Source organism: Alligator sinensis, unplaced genomic scaffold (genome assembly GCF_000455745.1).
Source record: "Alligator sinensis unplaced genomic scaffold, ASM45574v1 scaffold505_1, whole genome shotgun sequence".
NCBI lineage: Eukaryota > Metazoa > Chordata > Crocodylia > Alligatoridae > Alligator > Alligator sinensis.
The window spans coordinates 178429-203629 of NW_005841940.1; the positions used below are offsets into that span (position 1 = coordinate 178429).

The 25201-nt window shown below is 45.5% G+C and overlaps 1 protein-coding gene across 1 annotated transcript in view; it reads right to left on the bottom strand.

The window, feature by feature from the left end:
* The window catches only part of PXN (paxillin), a 44286-nt gene that overhangs the window by 13491 nt on the left and 5594 nt on the right, over nucleotides 1–25201 (bottom strand). Inside the window, exons 3-8 of the mRNA XM_025199289.1 lie at nucleotides 24056–24199; nucleotides 8694–8920; nucleotides 8010–8125; nucleotides 4790–4929; nucleotides 4374–4575; nucleotides 3599–3734 (exon numbers count right to left, since the gene is read on the bottom strand). Coding sequence (XP_025055074.1) covers nucleotides 3599–3734; nucleotides 4374–4575; nucleotides 4790–4929; nucleotides 8010–8125; nucleotides 8694–8920; nucleotides 24056–24199 — 965 coding nt within the window. The remainder of the gene's footprint in view (nucleotides 1–3598; nucleotides 3735–4373; nucleotides 4576–4789; nucleotides 4930–8009; nucleotides 8126–8693; nucleotides 8921–24055; nucleotides 24200–25201) is intronic.

A 25201-nucleotide genomic window follows, 5' to 3' on the forward strand; every position in this document is an offset into this window, starting at 1 on the left:
ATAAAAGTCTGTCACAGATTTCAACTAAAGCTAGATCTTGTGGTCCCCATCTACAGCCACATAAGCCTGAACTTAACCCACATCTTGGAAGCATCCCTATACTCATGGGATTTGCTCATGATATCACACTGCACAAACTAAGCAGGACTGCATCTAGTAAGCATCCAAATTGGATTTTCTCAGAGAGATCTCCCAAGGGCAGTAGAAGGTGGTGTTAATAACTGGTGACAGGGCACTCCTCTGAGAAAGAGCTGGTAAAGTCCACAAGTAACTTGAAATGATAGATGCTATTTAAAAGTGCAATCTATTCATTACTATTAAGCACAGAGGGAGTTTTTCCATATTCATTCTTCCTTAAATAGCACCTGGCTTGCCAAGCACAGGCGCCCCTGTAAAAGTAACTGCTATTCAGATTATTACCTGCGTGTATCCCCAAGTTTTCTAAAATTCAGTCATTTTCAAGGCAAGGACATGTTGTTATTTTGCTCTAGCAGTTGTATTTCCAACGCATTAAAAATCCAACCACAAAAGGAGAGCAGCACTTAATGTCTAAAGAGATGCGTTACAACAGCAGACTGGTTAATCCAGACACCAAGACAAACACCAGCAAGACATTATTTCACAAAGATGCTAAAGGTGAAAGACGCAAGCGCATTATGTGACCTCACTGCCAGCTGACTGAGAAGCTGCATTATCCAAATCAAATGGATTCTACAAATAAAAAAACCAAGCATGTCATTAAGTGAGCAACACATGAGAAAAGTTAATGCATCAACCTGCAAGAGCACCTATATACTGTATGGTTTGAGGAAAATTAAACTCAAAAGCAAATATCCTTCCCTGCAACCCCTCCCACACACACCCCAGCCCAATACATTTTCTGCCTGGACTTTGCCCTCTTGGCTCTGATTAACCTTCTTAGCACTTCCTTTCTACTCTTCTCTGGATATTCAAAGTAATGAAAGCCTTTCACTTTTCACAGTTGTAACATACAAAGAGCAGGGTATCAACCATCTTGTATTCAAAGCTTTGCTCCCACCCTGCTCGTAGTACAAGCAATATGAACCAGGATGAAGAACCTCCCAATTCTACTTTGGAACTGAGCTGGTACGTGGAAGCGGACCTGAGGGGTCAAAAACAAGAAGGGAATGGAAAGGGCAAAGTGAGACAACTAAGAAAGGAAAGAAAAGCGAAAGTACAGGGGGTGATTGCAATAAAAGGTAAAAAGAGACCATGACAAACACTGAATTGAGTTGAGAGAGGTAGTTAGTCACGTTAGTCTGAAGTTAGTATGGAGGCAGGGCAGGCTGGCCCCTTAATGACTCTCTGAACAGGTTAGTCTATAAGGAGTCATCCTGCCCTGTCCTCTGACAAATTCCAAAATGCTTGCGTATTCTTGATGTCACTAAAGAAGTAAAATTTAGAGACTCAGTTAGGTCCACCAGCATCTCACAGAAAGGTAACAGCATGACTTCAGGAACCCAGATGCCCAACTCAAACTTTCCAGTGTGCTCCCACACTTCATCCAGTGCAGCAGCTATGAAACAACCAAAAGGGCACAACATTCTGGGAATCAGACATTCTGACCAAAGCTCAACTCCCTCCTTTCATGCAGTGTTCACTACCTTTGATACCTGTTTAATTGCCTTTCCAGAGACTGCAAACAATACAGAGCCTCGGCTTACAGATGCCATACTCCACATGCCTGTTCCGTAGAAGAGACATGGTAGACCGAGATATTTATGTTGCACGAGGAGGTTTCTTGGTCACAAAAAATCACCTCTGAATACCTGCCTGCTGCTAACAGACAACATGAAGTTTTGTTCCCTGAATATAAACAAAAATGCTATGGACATATCCTGACAAATATTTTGTCCTGCTGCTTCTTTCCTATCCCCATCCCTGACTTCAATTTTTTCCTTAAAAACTAAAAGACATCAATACAAGAGGAAATACTTTTCTTCCTCAGCCGCATGGAAAAAGACAGTTGACATTAAACTGCTGATTTTAAACGCAGCAAAAAGTTAATAGCAATGCATCCCAAGCCCTGGACTGGGCCTGGGACTAATAACTTAAAGAAAGAAGCTGAATACTGAGGTGCCAACTTGACAATAACACAAGTTAGTCAAAACCTGAGAAGACTGTGAGCAACTTCACCAGGATCCTAACAGGATTAAGAGAATGGGCCCTATAGTGGGAGAGTAAATTTGGTACTGACAAAGACAAAATGATGTAAATTATTCCTTTCAATTTAAAGTACAAAACACATATTACCTGGGATCTAAATTAATTGCAACTACTCAAGAGATTTGGGCAATGTTATGGATCTCTTAACAAAAGCCTCAACCCAATGCACTGCAAGCAGCCAAAATGAAGATTTTAGGGTGCATAAGGAAGACTATATTAAAAATATGTCATTATATCTATGCATAGTACCCTCTTCTCCTGGAATATTCTCTTCAGGTCTGGTTACCTATCTAACAATACAAAGGCAGGAATACAGTTTCAAGACAGCTGACAACAACATCAGAAGCCTGAAGGAGTTGGAACTTTCCAAGATAAGAAAGGGGATTGAAATGGAGACAGCAAGAGGCATGCAACACAAGGAATAGTACAAAGAAGGTCAACCAGGTGCTTCGGCTTTTCCCTTCCTCAATACAGGAGAAAGCCTTGGTGCAATCAAAAAAGCAAACATCACAATTAATAAAGGGGAATCTTAAATTTTGCTCTGCTCGTGGTTTAAGTAATATCTTGTAGCCAGGAACTCACAGTAACTTATAAATTGTAAGGAATAAGGATTGCAAATGTGTGTGGATGAGAATATCCACATATATAATTTGTGTGAAATCTAAAGAGAAATAAAACCCTCATGCCTCAGGTCATGAGGCATCTGCTAACATCCCCTATCAGCAGGTTATTCCTTTACTTGTTCATTATAGTTTTCTGCAGCTTTCCTCTGAAGCACACGGTACTGGCCATGGAAGCAGATAAACTACAGGTCTAATCCACAGCGATAGTTTCGTTTCAGAATGTGTTCCAACAGGGACAGGTGGATGAGAAATGCTCAAGAGGCTTAGACATCAATTCCACTTTTACCTGAATAGCAGGAGATTTTCTTTTTTAAAGATTACAGCCCTTAAATCTTCCTGCTGCTTGCCATGAAACCCTGAGTGCCAAAAAAAACACAACTAAAATCCATCACAAAAGAGTGTTACCACCCTTAACAGAATGTGCGGGTAAGATCTTTGCTAGTAAGTAGATAGGGAATGGATTCCCCTCAAATTGCAGAACACCAAATACATCACGCTGTACTGAAAAATATCTGTGCTCACCATCTTTGCAAACCCTAACAGATCTGCAGAAAGGAAACATTAAGTCACCAAGACTACACTGTTGAGAGACAAGATGTCATCCCACTGATAACATTTGATAACACCTTCAGCAGCACTTTGACACCTCAAATACGCAACAGGGAGTTGACTAGGGCAAGGAGGAAATGGAGCACTGGTTATCTGGTGAATGTGAGGTTCTCAGAAGAAATGGCTAACAGACAAGGTGGTGGAGAATAGCAGAAGGCAAAGTTACTACATGTGGCTACCTTGAAATCAGAGAGGGATGCCATCAACTCATCCAGTTCTCGTGTGGCTGAAGAAGCAGATATGCGAGTTTGCTGCTGGCTGGAGGTGACCCGCTGTGGGCTGGTCATCTCACCCTGGTTCACAGTGATTGCAGGGCTGACAAAGCAAAACATGACAAACCTTAAAGTGACACTGGTGAGAAATCCCTGACTGACACCCTCAGTTACTGATATTTTCCATTTAATCTCTAGAACAGCATCAGGCCAATTTCCTCCACATTCCCCTCCCTACTCTCAGCATGCCCCAGCCCAGAAAGACCTCCCACCTCAGGAAACAGGTTGCCACAGAATTGTCAGGCTGTGACTGCCAAAGGTGCCAATTAGTATCTGTCTGCAATGTGGGCGCTCAACCTTTAGGACCTGGACTAGGATGAACTGGACTATTTTATTTGTCAAGGAAGACAATTTTCAATCAGCTCCTGGCCTTGATTGAATATGTGCCTCTAATGGTCAAATAACCCATGAACAATTATTTATTTTTCCAACATTAGCAGTTTTTGACAAACAACAGCTGCAGTAAATGGAAACCTAACAACAAAAGCAGACACAGCCACAGCAGTCGTCTTCCTCCTGGACTTTCCCCAGTTTGGAGACAGCAAATCTTCCCTCTTCAAAGAAGAGATCATTGTCCCAGGCTAGCACTGCACACTCTACTCTGCTGTCACTAAACAGTTATCCCCATTCTGCTCCAGTTCCAAATCTCACCCACATGAGCACAAGCAGGGTCACTACTCACACTGGAGTTGGCACAGAGCTTTCCAGTTCATCCAAAAGGCTCTCCACACTGGGACGCACATCCTCAATACCTCGCCCTCCATTCCGCTTTGGCTTCTCTTTTGTGGGAGGTGCTGCCTTCACTACCAAAGAGCTACTGGTTTCAGGGGTGACATAGTGAGGTCCAGTCACACTAGGCAGTGAGGAACTCCTGTTGGTTTCATCTTACAGAGGAAAAAAAAACAAAGGAAGTCATTTAGACTCCACAACTGGAGTTACTTCTCTCACAACAAAATCAAAGGCAGGTGCAACATGGAGAGGCCAATAAGGAGGATGAAAAGAGCATGGGAGCAAGAAAGTCAGAAGGGGATTTACAGTGAGGTGCAGGATCCAGATATCTACAGGTATAACACTGATGAATGGGTCACCACTTCCTACCTGCTGGGAAACTACTAGGGGGATTGTGCTGCACCGCATTCAGTTCCAGAAGCAGTCGGTCCAGTTCTGACAGGTTGCTGCCCAGTGAGGAGCTTGTCATGGTGGGAGATGGTTCTGCAGACTTCTGTTTGTTGGGAAAACTGAAGTCGAGAGAGCAAGAGTAAGATATTAGTCCCCCTACCTTACTAAAACAGGCTGCATCTCTGCTTTCCTAATTACCAGGAATCCAGGTTTTCTGTTTCCTGCAGAAAACCATGGATTTCCCCCCTTTCCATGATTTCCCCCTTTAAAGGAGAACAACTTGGGAAACTGTGGGTTTCTCCTTGCAGCTGGCGTTGTTGCAGCCGCAAGGGGCTGCTTGGGGCTGGGGAGAGCAGGAAGAGGGTGACCAGCGACAGGGGGCACCATGTGCATGTGTGTCTGGGGTGGGGAAGGGGAGGCTGGGGCCTGGGGGTGGGGGAACTGTTGGTCACAAGTAAGGAGCACCAGCAGGGCTGAGGGGAGTGGGGGGCTGAGTTGGGAGTGAAGGGAAATGGAACAGGCAAGGGCAGGGCACCAGCATATCAGGGCTGCTCAGCACCACAAAGCAGCAGTGGGGACAGCTGTAGTTGGACCCACATCCTGGTGAGCAAAAGGGGGTAGAGAGCTCTGATTTTCCATGGCAAAAAAAAATCAAAACGCCAATATATACAGGTATGTAGAATGTATTTTATTATAATGATTGAGGCAATGCTGGCTTCTAAATTGCTTTAAAATTGTAAATGTATTAATAAAACATTATGTTCAATTGATTCCTATATATATAGTGGTGTTTCATTTTAATCGCGGAAAAAACATGGATTTGGGGGGGTTTAATCAAAGATTTTTGGATTTTTAATGGAGAAAACCAGGATCCCTGCTAATGACCAAGTGAACAGTAGCATACAGAAGGCTATGTGGCAGCGAAAACCCTCCTGCAAGATCTTTTTTTACACTTCCAAAACCTATTATCCTGGAAAGCACAAATCTATTTATGAGACTATGAAAACTGTTTAATGCTTCACTAAATGAATGTTCATTTAAAGTTTATTTAATATATAAAATTGACTATTACATTTATTTTGGTTAATACTTAGTGATGCCCCACCCCTTACACATCACTCTCTAGCTTACTTCCCTCCCATACTCAGGGTGTGGTGGACAGTAACCCTCACAACACTGGGAGGTGGGAAATAAGCTTAGCTTCGTTTTACAGACAGGAAAAACTGAAGCACACAGGGAAGGGACTTGTTCAATGTCACAACACAAATTAGTTTTACATCTGAACTCAGGAGCCCCAGGCTGTCTCCCTCCTGTCTCAGACTGTTAATACATTACTGGCTCTAGGATTATGAAGCCTGCAGTACAAATGACAACTGTAAAGCTCCATGACTGAGCCAGTAGGTAGGAATCTGAAGTCAAGCCCATGGATATTATAGCATCAGCAGGCAGAGCTGGATCCAAGCAGCCAGGCTGTCATGCTGGGACCAGCAGGTCTTGCCATACCCCCCATATTAGAAGAAAAGAAGAGGTTAAGTTCTGCTCCAGTTCAAGCCATTTGTGTGCAGCCCTCAGGGTCCTGGCATACTGTGATTTCTGCTTCAGCTGGGCAACGCCTGGGTGTCCCTATTAGTACCCTCCACCAGAATTACAACTTCTGTCCTGATCAAAAGAACAAACCAACCCAGCTGGAATAGTCACCCAGCCACCACTGCAGCAGCTTAAAAATCCTAGAGAGAAGATGGAGTCTCCAGCACAGGGGAGCTGCTGGGAGCAAATTACAGTAACTTGGGAAAGAGACAGTATGGGCACTTATACATATGACAAAGCTCTGCTCTGATTAGCACACATCAGAGTAGACTCGATTAACTGAGTGTACTGTGAGTCTGCTGAAACGTGCTAATTAGTGCACTCCAGCAGCCTCTGTATCACATCTATTCTGTGTCCCCACATTTCAAAGTGGTTGAACAAGCTTTGGTTAAAGCAACCCTGCTGCCACTTTGAAGCGTGGGACGCTGAATACACGTGACACTGTGGGTGCTTTAATATCCAGGGGTCAAAAAAACCCATGGAAAACAAAAGCGGAGCAGCACACACAGGGGCAGCACGCACCACTCAAAACCAAAGCATGGCCAGCCAGAGCCATACTGCGGCTGCCAGCCAGACTCTGAGTGGCAGAACCGCTGCTGCTGCAGCCCCAGGAGGACCTCAGGACCCCAGGTAAGCCTCTCCTACCCCACCTGGGATAAGTAGCTATGCATCAGAGGGCGTGTGGCACAGACATTCCCCAGGTGGCACAAGGTACACCACTGCTAGATGTCCCCTGGGAACCAAACATCCACACATGTGTGGACGCAGCCTAAAAGTACAGCAGCAAGCAAACCAATAAAAATGACTGTCACTCCAACTTTGCTCCCTCTCCACAGTCTCCAAATGCAAGAGGAGAATGTGTATGCGGGTACAACAATATAGCTAAATAGTTCTGACTTCTCTGAGCAGAAATTTAAAATGCTGCCATAACCAGTCAGACTCTTCTTTCTTTCAAGTTCATTTGAAAAATCAAATCACTTCATATCATGCCAGTTCACAGGTAATGGGACCATTTCCATCAATCGTTCCCTAGACCTAACTTCTAGCTACGTCTAACAAACTGCCACTGGGATGCTTAACACAAAAATGAGAAACCATTCTTGGCATTTTTCTAGAACTTTTCATCCACAGAGCTCTAAGCAGGTCCAGTTTTGCTTTATGGATTACCTCCATTTTACAGCTGAGAAAACAGATACAGTATAGCTGACTCAGCCAAAGCCAGATAGCAAATTGCTGGCGCAGCCTGGAATAAAACCCAAGTCTCCCAAATCCTAGTCCAGAGCTCTGCCCCAATGAATCACGTTACCTTGTACACTGTCTATGGAAGGATTAAGCCCTTTCCCCCCCTCTCCTTACATTTTTTTTTTTTTTTTTTTAACAAGTTTTGCCATTGTGCTACATTTGAAAAAAGGCTAAATCCAATAACCCCATGAAAAAGAAGTAATTGAATCCAGGGAGTCCTGAACAGTTAAGCCAAATTAGGGTAAGACATGCATCAGGCATTCAGTATTTATATCACTGCTTACAACTGGAAGCAGTGTCACCACTCTGACTATTTCAAACACCCCATCCCATGATTTAGACTTCTTGTCTACTAGAAGGGAAAGGGTACCTGTAGACGTGTTCCTCTTCACTGGCACGGGAGGAAGGAGAGCTGATGCTCTCTCTGGGAACAGAGGCACTGGAGCTTTTGACAGCAGAGCTGTACACAGGAGACTGGGACTGAGGCTGTGGAAATAAGACTAGTTCAGCATTTTCAGCCTCCAATATAAGCGCATACACAGCAGTGAAGTCACATGCTACGAGCTCAGTACAGAGACCAACAACAATCAGCTCCATGACATATCAGCCCCAGCCCCCACCACCTCAACTAACCCAGCAAATGTCTCATGCTCATTCTAGCCTTGCCTAAGAATTATGTCTGAGCCAGACACCCCCCAACCTGCTTTTCACAGGCTGCAAGGTGGATGATTTAATTCTAGTCACATTGTACTAGAATAGGGTTTTTGCCAAAATCATAGGGTTTTTGCCAAAACACTGATGATGACAGGGCTTCAACTGGTATTTTATCATTGATGCAGAATACCGGGTGCCTAGGCTTTCTCCTCCCACGGCTGTACCATCTTGCTGGGTATCCAGACTTCTCCCATCTCTACTCTATTCCTGTCTGGAGGACACCCAAACTCTTCCTCACTTCCTAAACCTCTTTCCCTTCCTCACACATTCCATCACCCTAGATACACCCAAGCCACAGATGCAGGCTCCCATACCCTCCCTGCAGCACATATACACTTACCTGCTGGTGGATATATCTGGAGGTAGTGGGTTGCCACTGGTCTAAAGGGTCAATCACAGTCCCATTCAGGGCCTCACTAGAAGGAGGTGGTGGTACAGGGGGTGGCACTGTAATCTCCTGGTACGTATGGTTTCCAGTTGGGTAGGAATAAGGGGTCTCCTCTGACAGGAACACTGGCCGTTTGGAGATATGTGAGGTGGTGGACTCCAGGTCCGCTAGCAAGGCATCTGCAGAGACAAAATATGAACAGCCTCTTAGTCGTGGCTACATACAGTCCAGCTGTGTTTTTGCTCTCTTGTTCTGAGATTTTTTTCATTGCAGTTCCTGTGGGTAATTAGTTGTATGCCCTGAAAAGCACTCCTGGGATAAAGATGCCATTTTCTAAAGCCCAGTACTGAACGGGTTAATAAAAAAAACTTCTGCTAAAGGAAACACCAAGAGGTCCCAAAGAAGCCAGAAAAAAACCTCTCGTTCTAGGAATTTGTCCCAACTGTGAACAGCCAGAAGCCTTCGATCTCAATGCGTTTTGCAGTGGTGAAACCCAGAAGAAACCTGCCCAGAGAAAGCCTCATGTCAGGGTATTTACACCGACAAATTAAAGGCTGCATATTATCATGAAATCATTAAATGTGGCCGCAAGTGCTGCTTTCTGCAGGAAACAAGATCTCTGGAGGGGTTTTTCTCCGGAGCTCAAGCTGGCATAATAGAGACTTAAGTTTCAATCAGGGCAGCAGCAAGCATTTGTGCTCAGCCTCCCCCTGACAAAAAAATTCCTCACTCAGCACAGAGCAAACCGCACAAACAGTTAACTGGATTCCAGTGCCTGCCAGGTAAATGCAATTTCATCTCCTGGAAACAATTCTCAACTCACTGGGTGGAGACTGCTCACAAATTCCTGAAGGCAAGAAAAAACCTCCATCAGTCAGAAACACACACACTAGCATGCATGCTAAACAGAGGGAAGCACAGCAGAGGAGGCTTATACCCTTCTCAAGAACCACCAGACTGGAGAAAGATATTCCCTTTCATCGCTGAGATGAGATGAGAAAAAGCACTGCCATCACTCCAGCTCTCTTACACTCTGCCCTACCCAGGCCAATGGTTCTGCTTCTCACTCTGACTCACAGACACATCCCAACTTGTTCTGGGCCTCCTGTCCTGTGATCTCTCCCAAGGGCCTGCTGAAATCCTTCCCCAATAATAGAAAGTCCAGGGGCTACTGCAGGTCTGGGCTGTACTTGTTTTCTAATCAAAGCCTCGCCGGCTGGGTGACCAACCCTGCAGAGGAGCGGCCGACTCCAGTGTACACCTCTTCAAAACTATTAGAAAAAAGAGGAGCTAGTCTGCTAGGGTCAGATGCATCCTTCATTACCAGAACATCATTCAAGACGGGCAGGACAGCTCAGAGATAGGGGCTGCTACCAGAGTCCAGCTCTGTAACACCACTCATGTAAGATTAAAAGATGCGGCTGCCTCTAGAAGTTCCTTTAACTGCCTTCCTCCTGCAAGCTACATGAAAAATACAGCTAGATTGCTAGAACTCAGACAAAGCACAGCTTTGAGAGTCACAGCACATCTTCAAGCCACAGGCTGGCCTCAAACAGCAGTGACAAGGCACTTCAGTGACGCTCTACTGCCCTTAGGCACGGAAGTCACTTGCCTCCTCAGAAACCACTTGCTAAATTGAGCTGCTCACACCAGCCAAACACATTCAGCTACCCTTGAAGGTGTAGCAAAGGCTCAAATAGACTCTAAAGGATAACAGCATTGCAACATGCACACAGACATGGAAGGTGCAGCTTCCCCATTCCCCAAGAGCACTTCCCCGCCATGGATCAAAGTTAAAGCATTAAAAGTACCTCGTTCTGCCAGAACAGAACAGTGCCCTGGCAGAGAGGGTGTTGCATTAAATTAGTTCTACACCTTGCGTTTAGCCCAAAAGATGCTCCAAATCATCCAAACCACAATCATCTTCATGCAGTGACCAAAATATCCCAGAAACAGATTACCCAGAGAAAGTCCTTCCACAGCTGATAAGTCATCAGTTCAACTTTTTTTTTTTAAACAAAAGAACAGCTGGTGGACTCCAGAACTCAGGACATACCGCGGGGAGCCGCTGAGGATCTGCAGTTGCTCTGACCAGGCAAGTCCTATGATGATGTGGTTCCATGTACACAATTTCCTGTACCAGTGCTATCAAAGAAGGTGCGGCTCTTTCATACATGCACTTCTCCCTACCAGTGACTAAAGCAAATCAAGCTCCACCAGAAAGCAAGAAAACCATGAAGACTCAAACCATAGGATTTTCAGTCTCAGGGCTGCAAAGAAGCAAGACTCCTGTCCATGGCAATGTGAATACATCTATATTCCACTGCTTTTCTCCTACTAAGGGACAAGCACAAGTAACCCCCCTTCCTTATCACAGAAATAACTCTGCATAGCTTTCTCACCCATCAACGAGAGGCTGGGCAATTTCTGCCAATTTCTCTTATTTCATAAAACTAAGTGAAACTGGCTCAGTGAACCTGTTTAGTCCTGTGCATTTGTGCACGTGTGGGGCGGGGAATCTGGACATGACCACTCTACTCAGCCTGTGAAAGGGTTAAGAAGCAGACATTACACTTTAATGATTAACTCCCCCCCCCCCCCCCCCCCCCCCACCTCCTCCCATAACCTCCCTCTTCCTGACTTGAGCAAACACTGCAGAGCTGAGAAACAGGAAGCTGAAGGAGGAGGGGAGAAGGACTGGAGGGGGAATCACTCACAGTTACTCAACCAGAGACTAAGGGCTGGTGACAAATTGTGCTTCAGCTTCAAAAGTGATCTGGAAGCAGTTACGCATCCCCTAAAGTCTGTACACATTGGGAAACTAAGACAGGGAAGTTTATCTGCCCTCTACAGAGCAGAGAGATCGCCACCCAGGACTCATTGTAACAATCAGCACAAGAGCAATGCTCAGTCCATATGCTAACTTCAGGAGTACATCAAAAATCCCGCTATCAACAAAGGAAATTATTCAATCTTTCTTTTTTTTGTCTACAGTTTCTTTCACCACCAAAGTGCTCAAAAACACTTTATGCCTCCTGAGGTTTATGTCCAGCTGAGACAAACATGCCCCTCTCTCAATGACACAGAAAAACAGCCAAACTTATGCTTTGAAGGGAAAACTGACCCAGATCTCACACTAACTCCCAAAGAGATAACAGGGCCCAGGTAGTCATAGCTTGCCACACTGTGCCAGACTTTGGGACAACATCATGAGAAGTAGTAGCCCACCACACAGGCTGCTCCTAAGGATGTTAAAAGCTTCAACTGATTTCTTGGTTAATGAAGGGGTTCCCTTCTTTGTGCCCCCGGCATCCTCTCCTAGAACAGACAGCACAAGTGAGGCAAGGATAAAACATCTTCACTAAATAATTTCAACATGTTAATGGATGCCGATACTTTATACCACTGCTGGCCAAGAGAGGGCATCATTACATCTCTACACTCACAGCAAGGTGGAACTTGATAGAGCATTTGCTAACTTGGCAGCAACATAGCTCTCCACTTGTTCAGTTCCAAAGAGCCAGGAATCTGCCCTTACCGCCAGCTCACGCACTGACCTCTGTCAAGCCCACTTACATTGCAACAGCTAACCCTGCAAAAGCCTGCACCCATGATCCAGCGCACACTGTTGAATTGCTAGGACTGCAACCTCAACCTGAAATGTCAGTAATTACAGCACACATAGCAATAATGTTACAGTCTGACTTTTGATTTTAACATTCCCTGTTGGAGAATTTCTAGGGTAGAAGTAGAGCTTTAGCAGATAGAAACCGTCCAAGGTCAAAAGGGATCAGAGGCTTCCTTCCAGGGAATGGTTTTGGCACTCTTGTAGTAACTGGATCGGTACAATATAATACTAGAATATCAGTTTACTGCGTCCTCACTGGAACACCCTTTCACAGGAAACAAAAAGGAGGGCAGGCTCTCGCTTCTCAAGAAAAGAGGAGACAAATGTAAGGTGCCTTGCAAACCAAACTCCCACAGATTCACTGCACAAGAGACCTGGGGGCAAATGCAGTGAATCAACACTGTCCACTTACTAGTTACTAAACAGAAGCATGAGAACCACAAAGAAAACTATAGCTGCTGCCCTCTAACATCGGGACTTCCATTTTTACTCTCCTGAAGTCAGATCTCTTAGTACTAGCACTGCTGTCACACAGGATGTGTAGAAAAGGGGGAACCTACCAAAATGATACTGATCTGTGCCAACTCTACCCTCCACCCACATCACTCCACTCTCACAGCTTGTAAAGTACTGAATCAATTTTTATAGATGAAAGACAACTAGGCAGCCCCAGCACTCAAGCTTGAGACTGCTTTACAAGGTTATACCTTGCTCTCTACACACACGGATTCTCTCCCCAAGGCCACTAGACAGTTGACTGATGACCTTGGCCAAAAGTACGTGCTGAGCCAGCTCATAAGCTAGAAGCAAACAGCAACCTAACTAACTTTCCTGTAGCAAATCAGATGGGAAAAACGAGGAGCCCTAGCTTGATCAAACCAAGCCTAAAATGGACTCCAGCTTCAGCTCAGAGTGCATGCCTCACAGATTTCAGAGGGCAAAGCACTCGCATTCAAGCAGTTATTCTCTACCAGTTTTCCTCTGATATGAGGGATACTTAACGAATTATCGAAGACATGATACCAGGTATTACAACATCACCCAGTTGCAGTTGAGCACTAGGACCTCAGCTGGCATTTCCATCATGAAACATTGCCAATAAATAATAATTATGCGCTGCAGTGTCCCTGCTATTCTGATCTTTGAATCCCACATGCAGCTCTGCCAGTGGAGTTTGTTACGAACTGGTGGCACTTAATACTGACTGCATTGCCTCAAGGTAGTTCCTGGCAACTGCCGATGTTGTCAGTGATTTCAACTGTTGGGAACAGCAGTTCTCAAACTGTGGTACATGCAGCACGGGGTCAGTTATACAGAATGAGACAGGTAGAGTAAGGATTGCGAAATCAGGCCCACCACAGGATTTGCCTTATAAATAGGCAAAAAAGATAGAGTACTTCTTAGCATAAGTCTGTTACCAGTCCAAACAGCTCCGCAAGTGTTAATCATCTCCAGAAGCAAGGCAAAGTTAGACACTGTACATTCCTGCCCTATCTCCCCTACACTGCACTTGCACACGCACACCCCAATGTCAGACAGAAGAATAGCTCATGCATTCCAAGGACTCTGATGCAGCTTCCCCTGCCATTCCCTGCATGTCAGCACTTGCTGTCCTGAGAATGCAGTATCCTCAGGCAGAAGCAGCTCTACAAGCAGCCGCAAGGGCAAATGCCTAGGCTTCCCACACCCCAGGTTTGTCTGATGAAAGCCATAAATGCCAGACTAAGATATCAGAACAGCACAAAAAAACAGCCCAAAACACTGGCTTTGACCATGTTGAAAAATCCGCAAGTGAGACACTAATTGGCCTAACCTCATTCTACACTGAAAACCAATTATGCACCAACCCAGCAAAAACATAGGTATGTACCTTCCATCTGACAAACCATGAGGCCAACTGCCAGCTCAACATTATGTAGTCCAGGACCCCATTATCCAAATCCATTTTACCCTGGAGTCACCCATAAGCGAACCCTCTCATACAAAAAACACATCATGAAGACAAAAGCAAAAGTGAGCACTTGTAATATTTGATATAAGCTCACCAACTCAAGGTGAGGAGTTAGCCCCTCAACCATTCGAATCACTGCTCTGACTCTCAGCGTCTCCTCTGCCAAGTATGCGTGTCCTGCATAGGAGAGATCCATACATGCTGAGTGCCTTGATCCTGTTCTGAACGATATTTATGAGAATAGGATGAGATACCATATCAAAGGCCTTGCTAAAATCCAAGAAAATGACATGCACCTCTACTCCTGTGTCTGAGCATTTTGTGACCCTGTCATAAAACGAAACCAGATCAGTCAGGCATGATTTACCTGCTACAAATCCATGCTGGTTTCCCTGCTGCATTATTTTTCCTGCTGGACTCCCACAGATATAATCCTTCATAATCTTTTCAAAGACCTTTCCAAGACATGTACAATGAAAGATATAGCAAAGTACAATAAACAAGCATAAGGGTGTAATAAAATGGTCAAATGTGGTGTAGAGACATAAAGAAGAAGAACAGAGCACAGCGATGGAGAACAGGAGTAGCTATTGTGGGACTCCTTTTACAGATGTATGCCAGGAAACAAACAGCTCTGCCCAGGCTCCTTCAGCAGATGGATTCAGCAAAGCCTCCTAAAACAGTGGTTCTCAACCTTTTTTGTTCCAGGACCCATCTGTAAACATCTATGGCCAGTCTTGACCCAGTGCCCCTCACTCCCAACCAACTTCCCCCAGTCCCCCAGTGTGTGAGGCAGGGGGTGGGTATGTGGGCCTTGCAGGCTGGACCCTGAAAGTCTACAAGGGAAAAGCCACGGTTTCCCACATTTTTCTCCCTTTAAAGAGGTTTCAATTTTTAAAATTTACTTGCGACCCTTTCATATATGCTTGCAACCCACTTTGGGTTGCGCCCCATAGTTTGAGAAATGCTGTCCTAACTTCCCTATGGCATCAGGATTTCCTCTTTGTCCCCCTTCCCTCCCCAAAGCCTATGCTTTTGATAGAGGAGAGAAGGCCAAGCAGAATACAACAATAAAAGGAGTCATGGTAGAGCCTCCACCATGGCATGGCATACGATGTGCAACTGGCCTTCTCCCCAGCCTGGTCCTCATGCCACAGGCTCTTCCCCAATTGCTGAGCAGCACATAAAATTTTTACAAGTTTATTCTCCTAATGCTATTTCCAGCCTAATCCAACCCTATGTCCAACTGCAAAGGAGTTCATGGAGAAAGTATTTTGTTCAAATATGACTGCAAATCTCACATCCACTGAGTTCTCAGCCAACAGGCACTTGCTAGCTTTGTTACAGAAGCTCCTCTGAGGATCAACTGAGAAGAGAATAGACAGCACACCAGAGGGACAGTCCATTGAAGAAAGCATGCACATGCTTCCTTCCACCCCAAGTATCCAGCCTTTCCACTCCTGACAGCATACAGCACTAATCCCAGGCTGCAAGTTAGCATTACAGACACATTACATCATTAATTATCCCACAGATGACAATGCTGGTGCCAGAGAAGATTCCCTAGGATTTCTACAAGCAGCTTGTCTCTCTTCACCATAAGATAAGCACTCAGGACATCAAAAAGGAGCTAGTCTAAAGCATAAACTCTGCCCTCTAATCGTCTATTGATGGGGCAGGAATGGAAATGGAGCTAAAGAAAGATACCCCAGATGCTTGGGAAATACCACTGTTTACTTTTCAACAGCTGAAGTCCACATCTGTGAATCCTGATCCATCAGGCTGTTAGATTCCTTTAGCTCTGCTTCTTCCTTGGACATCTGGAGACTGAGCAAGAACAAGGCTGTATACAGGACTTTACAATCAGCCCCAGCACAGACCAAATCCTTCCAGTGTTCAGTCACAAAACCTGTCTCCTCCTGAGACGGCCACAGGAGATTCCCAAGCCCCCGGCATCCCAGCACAATGCATACTGGGCAACTCCCCCTGCTGCAGCCACATCTTCTCTCCATATCTAAATGCATGAGGACTCACCCACCACGCTCTTTCCAGAATTTTTTGGAACTACCTGATACAGGTTGTGGAGATCTCCAAGTGTCCTGTCAAACAGGACTAAAGAGTGCCAGATTCATCAGAATGGGTCTAAACCAGGGGTGTCAAACTCATCTGGCCCCACTGGGATGGTCAAGCACAACAAAAGGGACAGAATAATGGGGCTCCCTGAGCTGGATCCAGCCCACGGGCCATATGCTTGACACCCTTGGTCTAAACAAACCAGGACACAGACACTAAAGTAATGGTCACTAGCCAGTCCACATAAACCAATTGCAACTGAGTCTCTAGCCCTCCAGGGACACAGTGATATGCTCTTCCACAGCCCTGTCACCCTTGTACCTGAAAGATATGGCCTGCATTCAGATCCATGCACTTTTGCTAACCTCCTGCAAGATAGTCTTGCCATCCCTCCAAAATCTAAGCCTTCAGGAGCTGAAGACACTTTTCTGTACACACTCTGCCCCACTAAAAGCCCAGAATCCAACCCTTGGAACTCTCCCTCCTCTCATCAGATGCAAATGAATCTTGCCTCCCTCAGAGCCAAAATTACATGAACTGAGCTTTTATTTGAAGGGAGACTGCTCAGAGCAGTAATACAATCCCCCGCAGAACAGTTTTACATAGTGAGTAAGTGCAGAGGAATGGGGAGCCTGGGTATATTTATCCCATTAAGCAGCCTTTCAGAAGGAACACTTGTAGCCCACTAAAAGAGCTGATCCAACAAAGACATGCTGGAGCCTCCCTCTCTGAATCCACCAAAGAGGAGAGGCCTGCCCAAGCCCAGGCAGAAATCAAAACTGAAGGAAGGGAAGAGCAGAGGAGGGGGCACCAAGAAAGGAAGGCCTGTCAGGAGTGTCACTCTGGCCTATCCTGGGGAAAAGAAGGAGAGAATAATCAAAGAAAAGAAACAGAAATGAAGTGAATGGAAACAGGAAGGAGAATGCATGTGGTTAGCTCCCAGGCATGAGAAAGTGTAGGCACTAGCTCTTAAGGTATGGTATGCTTGCATGAAAAACTACAAGCAGGACTCTATGAAAGCAATGCAACTCAAGGACTACAACCAAAACAATACTTGAACAGCAGTAAGGGTATGTTAGATGAAGACTGAAACCTAAGATACCTGACCAATTTGCACACTGCAGAAAAAGTGCAAGGCTGCTTTGGCTTACTTTTTATTTAAGACACTTTGAATGAGGCTATTTTAAATGTTTCCATCACTTAACTAATAATACACTGAGATTCTTTCAGAGGGCACTTGAAAATGCAAAAGTAGTTCATAGACATTAATGAATTAAGCCTCACAATCCTCTTGTGAAGCAGGAGTCAACTGTCATAGCCATTTTCCAGATGAAGAAAAAAACTACTAGCTCAGAGAGAAATGAGTTAAGGTCCCACTGGTACTAGCAGCACTAGGAGTACCAGCACAGACCAGCTGTGGGCATGGTTACCACCATATTGTCTAGACCTGCCCTGAGCAAGGTTAACCAACATCAACAGCTACCCTGTGGTAGCGCTCCAAAGACGGCTGCTCCATTCAGGTTCTAATGTTCTGTCCATCCCTGAGCACCTCAGCACGCCATAGACATTATGCCACAGACCAAATGCATCCTGACATCCTGTTCATGTGCCTCTGCTGAGGGGAAATGAGGTGTGCACAGACATTTCTGAGATGCCTTTACCCTTCCAGCTCTGGCCTTTAGAAAAAGTGAGGCAATATGTCTGCAGCACATCCTTACAGGCCTGCATGTGTGCTCCAAGAATATAAGAATTGCAGGAAACTGCCAACCGAGGCAAGGCTTCAGAAAGTCTCCAGAGCAGGAGGTACACACATCACTATTCCACGCTGCAGGAACAGATCAACACAGTTCATGGCACTCCCAACAGTAGTTCATTCACTGCACAGGACAAGAAGCTGTGATAATGGGCAACCCTTGCTAGCAGCCAGCACCCCTTTGCCTTTACATCATCCTAGAAACAATTTCTAAAAAAGTAAAGCCAAGGGCAGAATCTGAAACCCACACTTCCCTCTCCCTTCTCCCCCTGTCCCTGCAATTCACAGATCAGGCCAATATCCCACTGGAGGAAAGTCCTTCCCCCTCCAATACTTGGAGCCATGTGCTGATGCACAGCTCACAAACACAAGGTTGCTGGTCAAAGAAACCTCCAGCCCCTTCTGCCTGAATCCCCATATGCATCTGCCCAAGCCATAGTAGAGACAAAAGCTAGGCAGAAGCAGTTGTATGAGCTCTTTATACTCCTAGAGGTCTCCCCACTGCTTCCAGGCAGCTCTTCCATTTAAACTGACACTGTCATTTTGTTCTGAGACAGAGCCCCAAAATCACGGCATGGCTGAGCCAACAGGGCTGCATGCATTGTACAGCCAACAGGGTCAGGCTGCCCCACTCACCTCATACACCCCCTCTGCAGTGAATACAGGTACTGCACATGAGTGGCATCAGATTTTGACCCCAACCTCTCTGAGCAGCAGTCAATTATGCATGCTGCAGCAGCTCAGACAGCCCAGAACATAAGCCTTATGATTTAAGTGGATTTCTCCAATACGCAGAGAAAAGAGCTCTATTTGTTCAGGACACTGAGAAAAATATAAGGATATTGCAACAGCTTTCCTGGAACTGGCCCCACCACTTCCTTCTAAGTTTACACTGACATTTTAGGACACATGCTGCAGCATATTTATGACACATTTGGCAGCACGCTGGACGTGCTACAGATTGTGTGCACCTCCAGAGGTCAGCTCTTTGCTAGCTGCTCCCAAGTAGGAAGCCTTCAAAGGGTACGCACATGGACTCTACAGGAGATAGGCAGCTCACACTGTGGCTGTGTGCCAGAAGTCTTATGAGCCACAACTCCTCTTCTTGAACCAGCTCCTCAATTCACCCTCCCCCTGGCACTGAGGCAACAGAGTATTGTCTCGGACGGCCGGAGCCGACTTGAGGTGATTTTCGAAATCACTCGTTCACTGGGCGGGCTGGTGAATGGAGAGGCAGACAAAGCTTAATGGTTGCAAAAACTTTACTTACGCCGCTTGTAGCCGCGACGCAGACGGTCCGGTCGTTTGAACAACTATGTGAGTTGTTCCAGCTGGCAAGGCTCAGGCCAGCTAATCTGTCCACAAATTAAGCCGGCGGGGAAAGGGTACATTGAGGATTGCGCTCGGCGACGGGGAGAAGACGCGATAGGTGATCAGTCTATCGATCAGCTCAGCCGCAAGTCAGATCTCTTTAGAGGCACTCTGCAGCGTGCTCAAAGTTCTCCGACTTGGGCGGAAGTCGCACGAAATTTTAAACGGCTAGCAAGCCAATTACTAGCCGCCACGTAGGAATAATTTAGAACTGGCCAATAGCGGGACACAAATTTGCATTCAAATGGCGGGAACTCTCTTGCACCGAGGTTTTTCTGTTGCAACAAAAACCTTTGCTGTGCAAGAGACTCTCATGTGGCAGGAAAATTCCATCGTGCCGAGGCACCAAAATCATTGGGTTGTGACAAGTATGACACTTGGGAACGTGGGTTCCATCCACATCACCTCCAGGACAGGTAATGAACTCTACCTTAACCAGACCCACAGAGCACAATGGCATAGGTTTACAGACAGTGTGCAAGCTGAGAGAAGCTACAAGCTGCCTCAGAGATCACAGTCAGCACAACTCAAATCCATAGTACTTAACCACCCAAAGGCCAAACTATATAAGCAAACCACAAAAAGATTTTCCTAGTAACATCGAAAGTTTTCCATTTCTGTTTCAGTCAACCCTTGGAAGCAGGACTAGACTTAAACTCAAGCAAGATGCAGAGACAGCAAATTTGTGCAACAAGAGATACCAGACAATGCATGCAAGAAGGAAATGCATGAAGAGCGTTAGCCACAGCTCTCCACCCTGCCTCTGTACTGAGCACTTTACATTTTCTAACAGAACAGCTCACAGGGATGTTTTACAATGCTTTGTTGTCATTCTTGCATGTAACAGATGGAACTAGATGCTATTTGCCCTCGAGGTTTCTGAAGGCCTTAAAACCCCAACGTTGAAAAGGGGCTAATGTACTTAAATCTCACAGGTGTTGGATGATTACTTACTCAGGCAGGAAGGAATGTTCCATAGCCACGGTTAGATGTGAATTGTACAATAAACCAACTGAATTCTCTGCTGTTCAGATCTCACTCCCAGAATATCCAGGGCTGGCCCCTGGCAAGAACAGAAAGGTGAACTTGATGGAACAATGAAGTGAAAAGCTTGTGAGGGCTCTCTCTCTGTTCCTGCTACTAGAAGAGATGGGGAAGGCCACAAAAACAAACGCAGCCACTCCCAAGTTTTCAAGAGTTAACTTATTCTGCTCACACCATCACCTTAGCCAGTCCAGTAGCATCGAAGAAATCCTGGGAGCAGTAATCCCTACTGTGCTGAAAAACTCACAGTTTTGACTAAAAAAAAAAAAAAAAAAGAGAGAGAGAGATGGCCACATTACTTAGTGTATTTGGTCTCTTTCAGTCCTGGATCCTTTTCAGATGTTGTTGCCTCCAGGCCAGAACATTTGATCATCTTTGAAATAGTGAAACTTCTTGCCTGGGCTCAGGCCCAATTCAATTCCCTTGCCGAATATCTAGCTGCTATTTCAGGGACTCTCAACTAGGGTATTGTGGCACCCTGGGGTGCCTTGAGACCCTTTCAAGGGTGCTGTGGGGTGCTGCACAATATTAGCACTGCAAGGCATGCAAACATGATTCACAAGATAAATCCAGAGATTTCAAATAGTGTTAAAAACATTCTGACCTGTTGTGGGCTCTCAGTTTTTTGTAACAGACAAATGGCTCAATTATTTTTCTCTAGTCAGAAAATGAGTAACAATTAAGAGCTGGCATTTTCTGAACGGCGCCTGGAGTCTAAAATGGTTGAGGACCATTGTGCTAATTTCTCTCTCTCTTTTTTTGCACCACATATGCTTTGTCAGCCAGCACCAACTGTTCCCACCTATGAAATAAACAAGACACCTTCGAGTTGTTCACTTTTCTTTTTAAGCTTAGTCCTATCTCAGCAAACACAGCAGAAAACACAGCAACACACTGGGTTCTGCCACCTTCATGGATTGTTCTCCAGTCATTATATGAATGACTAGAACGTGCTCTGCTCTATGGCAATGGCAAGTAACCATCAGTTGAACAAAGTCTGGGTACCCCCCCCAAGAGAAAGAATCACAGGCACAAATCACAGTTGCTTGAAGCTAAAGGAAGAAAATCTCCCTTTACTTTGAAGAGACATCAGTTCTCCCAACTCACAGGGCACTTTCCCATCCAGATTCACTGCAGAAAGCTACAGCTCAAGGACTCGGAGGCCAGGGCCTTCCTAAATGACGGGAAGGGACTGCCAAAGATGTGTAAACTCAACTACGGAAACTCCTCCTCTGCAGCTTCAAAACAATCTCTAAAACAGAGTTAGGAAAGAGAGTTCAAGAAGTCACAATGCCAATGCATCCTGTGACAGTCCATACCCCACCAGTCATCTCTCACAGTGTGTACACAATGGCTGCTAGCACCCAGCCCATTTCCAGTGAGCTGCGGGGCAGCTCCCAGCGTAGAGAAGCTGTGGAATGCCCAAGAATGATCTCTGCTCTGTAACCATATCCTGCATTTCATCCACGGATCTCAAAGGGCTTCACATACTAACCTTCACTACCCCCTGGTAACCCAAGAAATACTGTCCTCAGTTCAGAAAGGTAGAACAGACACACAGAGGATGATGGGGACTAACCCTGTGTCAGCTGACAAGTCTAAGGCAGATGGGAATAGAAAGTAGGTCACTTGACTCTCAATCACCCACTCAAAATACCGTATAATACTGAAATACAAGTTCTGCCATATGAACCTGAAACCCCTCTTCATAGCTCTGCCTGCTGCTGCATCACTGGGATGGATCTTTAGTAGAAAACTGGCCCCTCTTCAGGATGACTGTTACCACACACTAAGGTAATCCCATACTGCACCATCTCAAACCACAGCACATTCTTACACTCCCTTGACCCTTGTGCACTGACAAAGAGATCATTCCTGACCTGAACTTTCTTCCAGCACTCCAAATCAAAGGAACTTTCTATCTCACTCTGGGAGGTAATTCTCCTTCCCTGCCTGTCCTACCCTCTAGTTTTCAAAGGCCAGGTGAGGTTTGGGGGAAACAGGAGTGAATAGGAAAGAATACCACCCACCACTTCCCAGCAGCAAGTATGCAATATGTCATGCCTCTCACACTATGCCAACAGAGTATCACCATTTTGCAGATGGGGAAATAGGTAACTGAATTACCCATGGCCCTTGAGAAAAGCAGGGATAAGAACTTAGGGGTTCTTGCTCTCCACCCTATACTCAGACAATTCTGCAAAAACCTTTTAATGTCAGTTCTTCCACTCTCAGACTGGTTATCCCTCCAAGTTACCCAAGACAAGGTATGTATCTTTCTTTTTCCTTCACCAGAAATAAATTAACCAAAGGAAAATGCTATGGGTATGGACATACAACACAACTACTATGTACTTATTCTCTAGTAAGGAGCAGACACAATCAGCTCTCCCAAGCTAGCTGTCTGCAGTAGGTGCTATTATAGCACCTGGTCACTAAAGACTCTTCGTGTAAAGGCTACTCCTGCTGGAAGAGCAGACACATACTTATACAGCTCCATAACTCCTATCAGTTATTCCTTATTCATCTCTGCTGTACAGTTCAGAGATGTGCACTACATATGCTACAGGGGTGTAGGTTGTAGAAATGTGCACTACATATGCTACACACATAAAGAGACTGAACAGCTTCCACATGAGATGTCTGCATAAGATCCTGAAAATAAAGTGGGAAGACAGAACACCAAATGCCAGAGATATTGGAGTGTGCAGGACTGACACTTAGAAACCACTATCAAGAAGAGGAGGCTGCAATGGACCGACCACATCAGGAGAAGGGGAGGAGACTGTATCCCCAAGAATATTTTGTATAGCGAGATTTGAGATGGCTCTAGTAAGCAGGGTTACCCTCTATGATGATACCACAACATGTGCAAAAATAATATGAAGTCATTCAACATCAATGTAGAAAACTGGGAGGAGTGCACAAAATCCCATCCAATCTGGAGGGAACATGTTGCATTGGGTGCAGATCAACATGAAGTGGCTTTGATCCAGAGGCTGGAAGCAAAGCAAGAAAAAACAAAGCAGCATGCTGTAAATTTGGACTCCAACTCAGACAAAATATGAATCTGTGGAACTTGTAATCAGCTGTGTTGCTCTTGAGCTGGGCTCATCAGGCTTGCAACACAAATTAAAGACAACAAAAAGTCTTTTTTTAGGTATGTAGGGAGTTAAAGGAAGGCACAAGGCAGCATAGGACCCCTATTGAACAATAAGTGACAGAGAGGGAGGACAAGGCTGAGCTATTCAATGAGTTTTTTGCCTCGGTGTTCCTGAACAAGACTCAAGATAAGTCTCCTAATGGGTTCTTAGATGGGCATCAGAGGGACACCAGCCTACCAACATATCGACGCTGTCTTGGTGCATTCACTTGGATGGACTGGATGTGTTCAAGTCAGCAGGCCCGGATGAGCTGCATCCGAGGGTATTGAAAGAATTGGCCGGTGTCATAGCAGAACCACTGGCTTGTGACACCAGCACACGATTTCATACAATCTTCTTCATGTTCAAAGTTATTCTTGTTGCCATCACAACCTCCATAGGTGAAGCGGCTGCATTTCTGAGTGAAGGGGTTGTAGTACCAACGAGTTATGCTCTCCTGGCACAGCCCAGTGTCAGGCAAATCCACACAATGACCTGGCAAAGCAAAAGAGAGGTGTTCAAGCTCAGGCAACCTATCTGTAGAACATCCACACGTCTACTCTGGTGCCTATAATAGCACAGTTCATCCTCCAAAATACTTGGTGGAACTTATTTCCTAACATTAGAAATTATCAAGGATCCATAAACTCCAAACCAATTCCAATTTCCTGGGTTACTGTCACCCCCATAGTCCCTGGCACATTTTAAAGGGAGATGTGGCTAATCTAGGTGGCACTCCTGCCTTAGCTAAAATACCCTGATGTTCCCATTAGGAGAAAGGAAAATAGTGCCCCTCTTCCCTCTTGCCCATGACGGGCTTAGGCATGGAAAACAAATTAAACCCGCCCCCTTAGAAAAAGGTCAGAGAGAGGACTCCAGCAGCCAACTGCAGTAATCTAGAACAGCGATTCTCAACCTGGGTGCCACGGCACCCTGGGATGCCTTGAGATACTAAACAGTAGGGTGAAGTGCATACTCCGGATGGCAGGGAACGATTGCAACCAGACCTGGACAGGTTAGAAAAGAGGGCAGTACACAACAGGATGCAGTACAACAAGGACAAGTGCAGAGTGCTGCACCTAGGGTGCACACCTACTGGCTGGGAAGTGACCCTCTCAGCAGCACAGAAGGTCATAGTGGACTCCAAAATGAACGAGTCGTCAGTGTGATGAAATCACCAGCAAAGCTAACCGCACTTTATCATGCACCAGCAGATACATGACAAATAGATCCAAGGAGGTGATACTTCCCCTCTATGTGGCATTGGTCAAACCGCAGTTGGAGTACTGTGTCCAGTTTTGGGTGCCACACTTCAAGAAGGACAGATCAACTCAAGACGGTCTAGAGGAGACCACTCGTATGGTTAGAGGCTTACAGGACAAGCCCTATAAGGAGAGACTGAGGGACCTGGACCTCTTCAGCCTCCACAAGAGAAGGCTGAGAGGTGATCTTGTGGCCACCTACAAATTCATTAGGGGGACGCAGCAAGGGATCGGA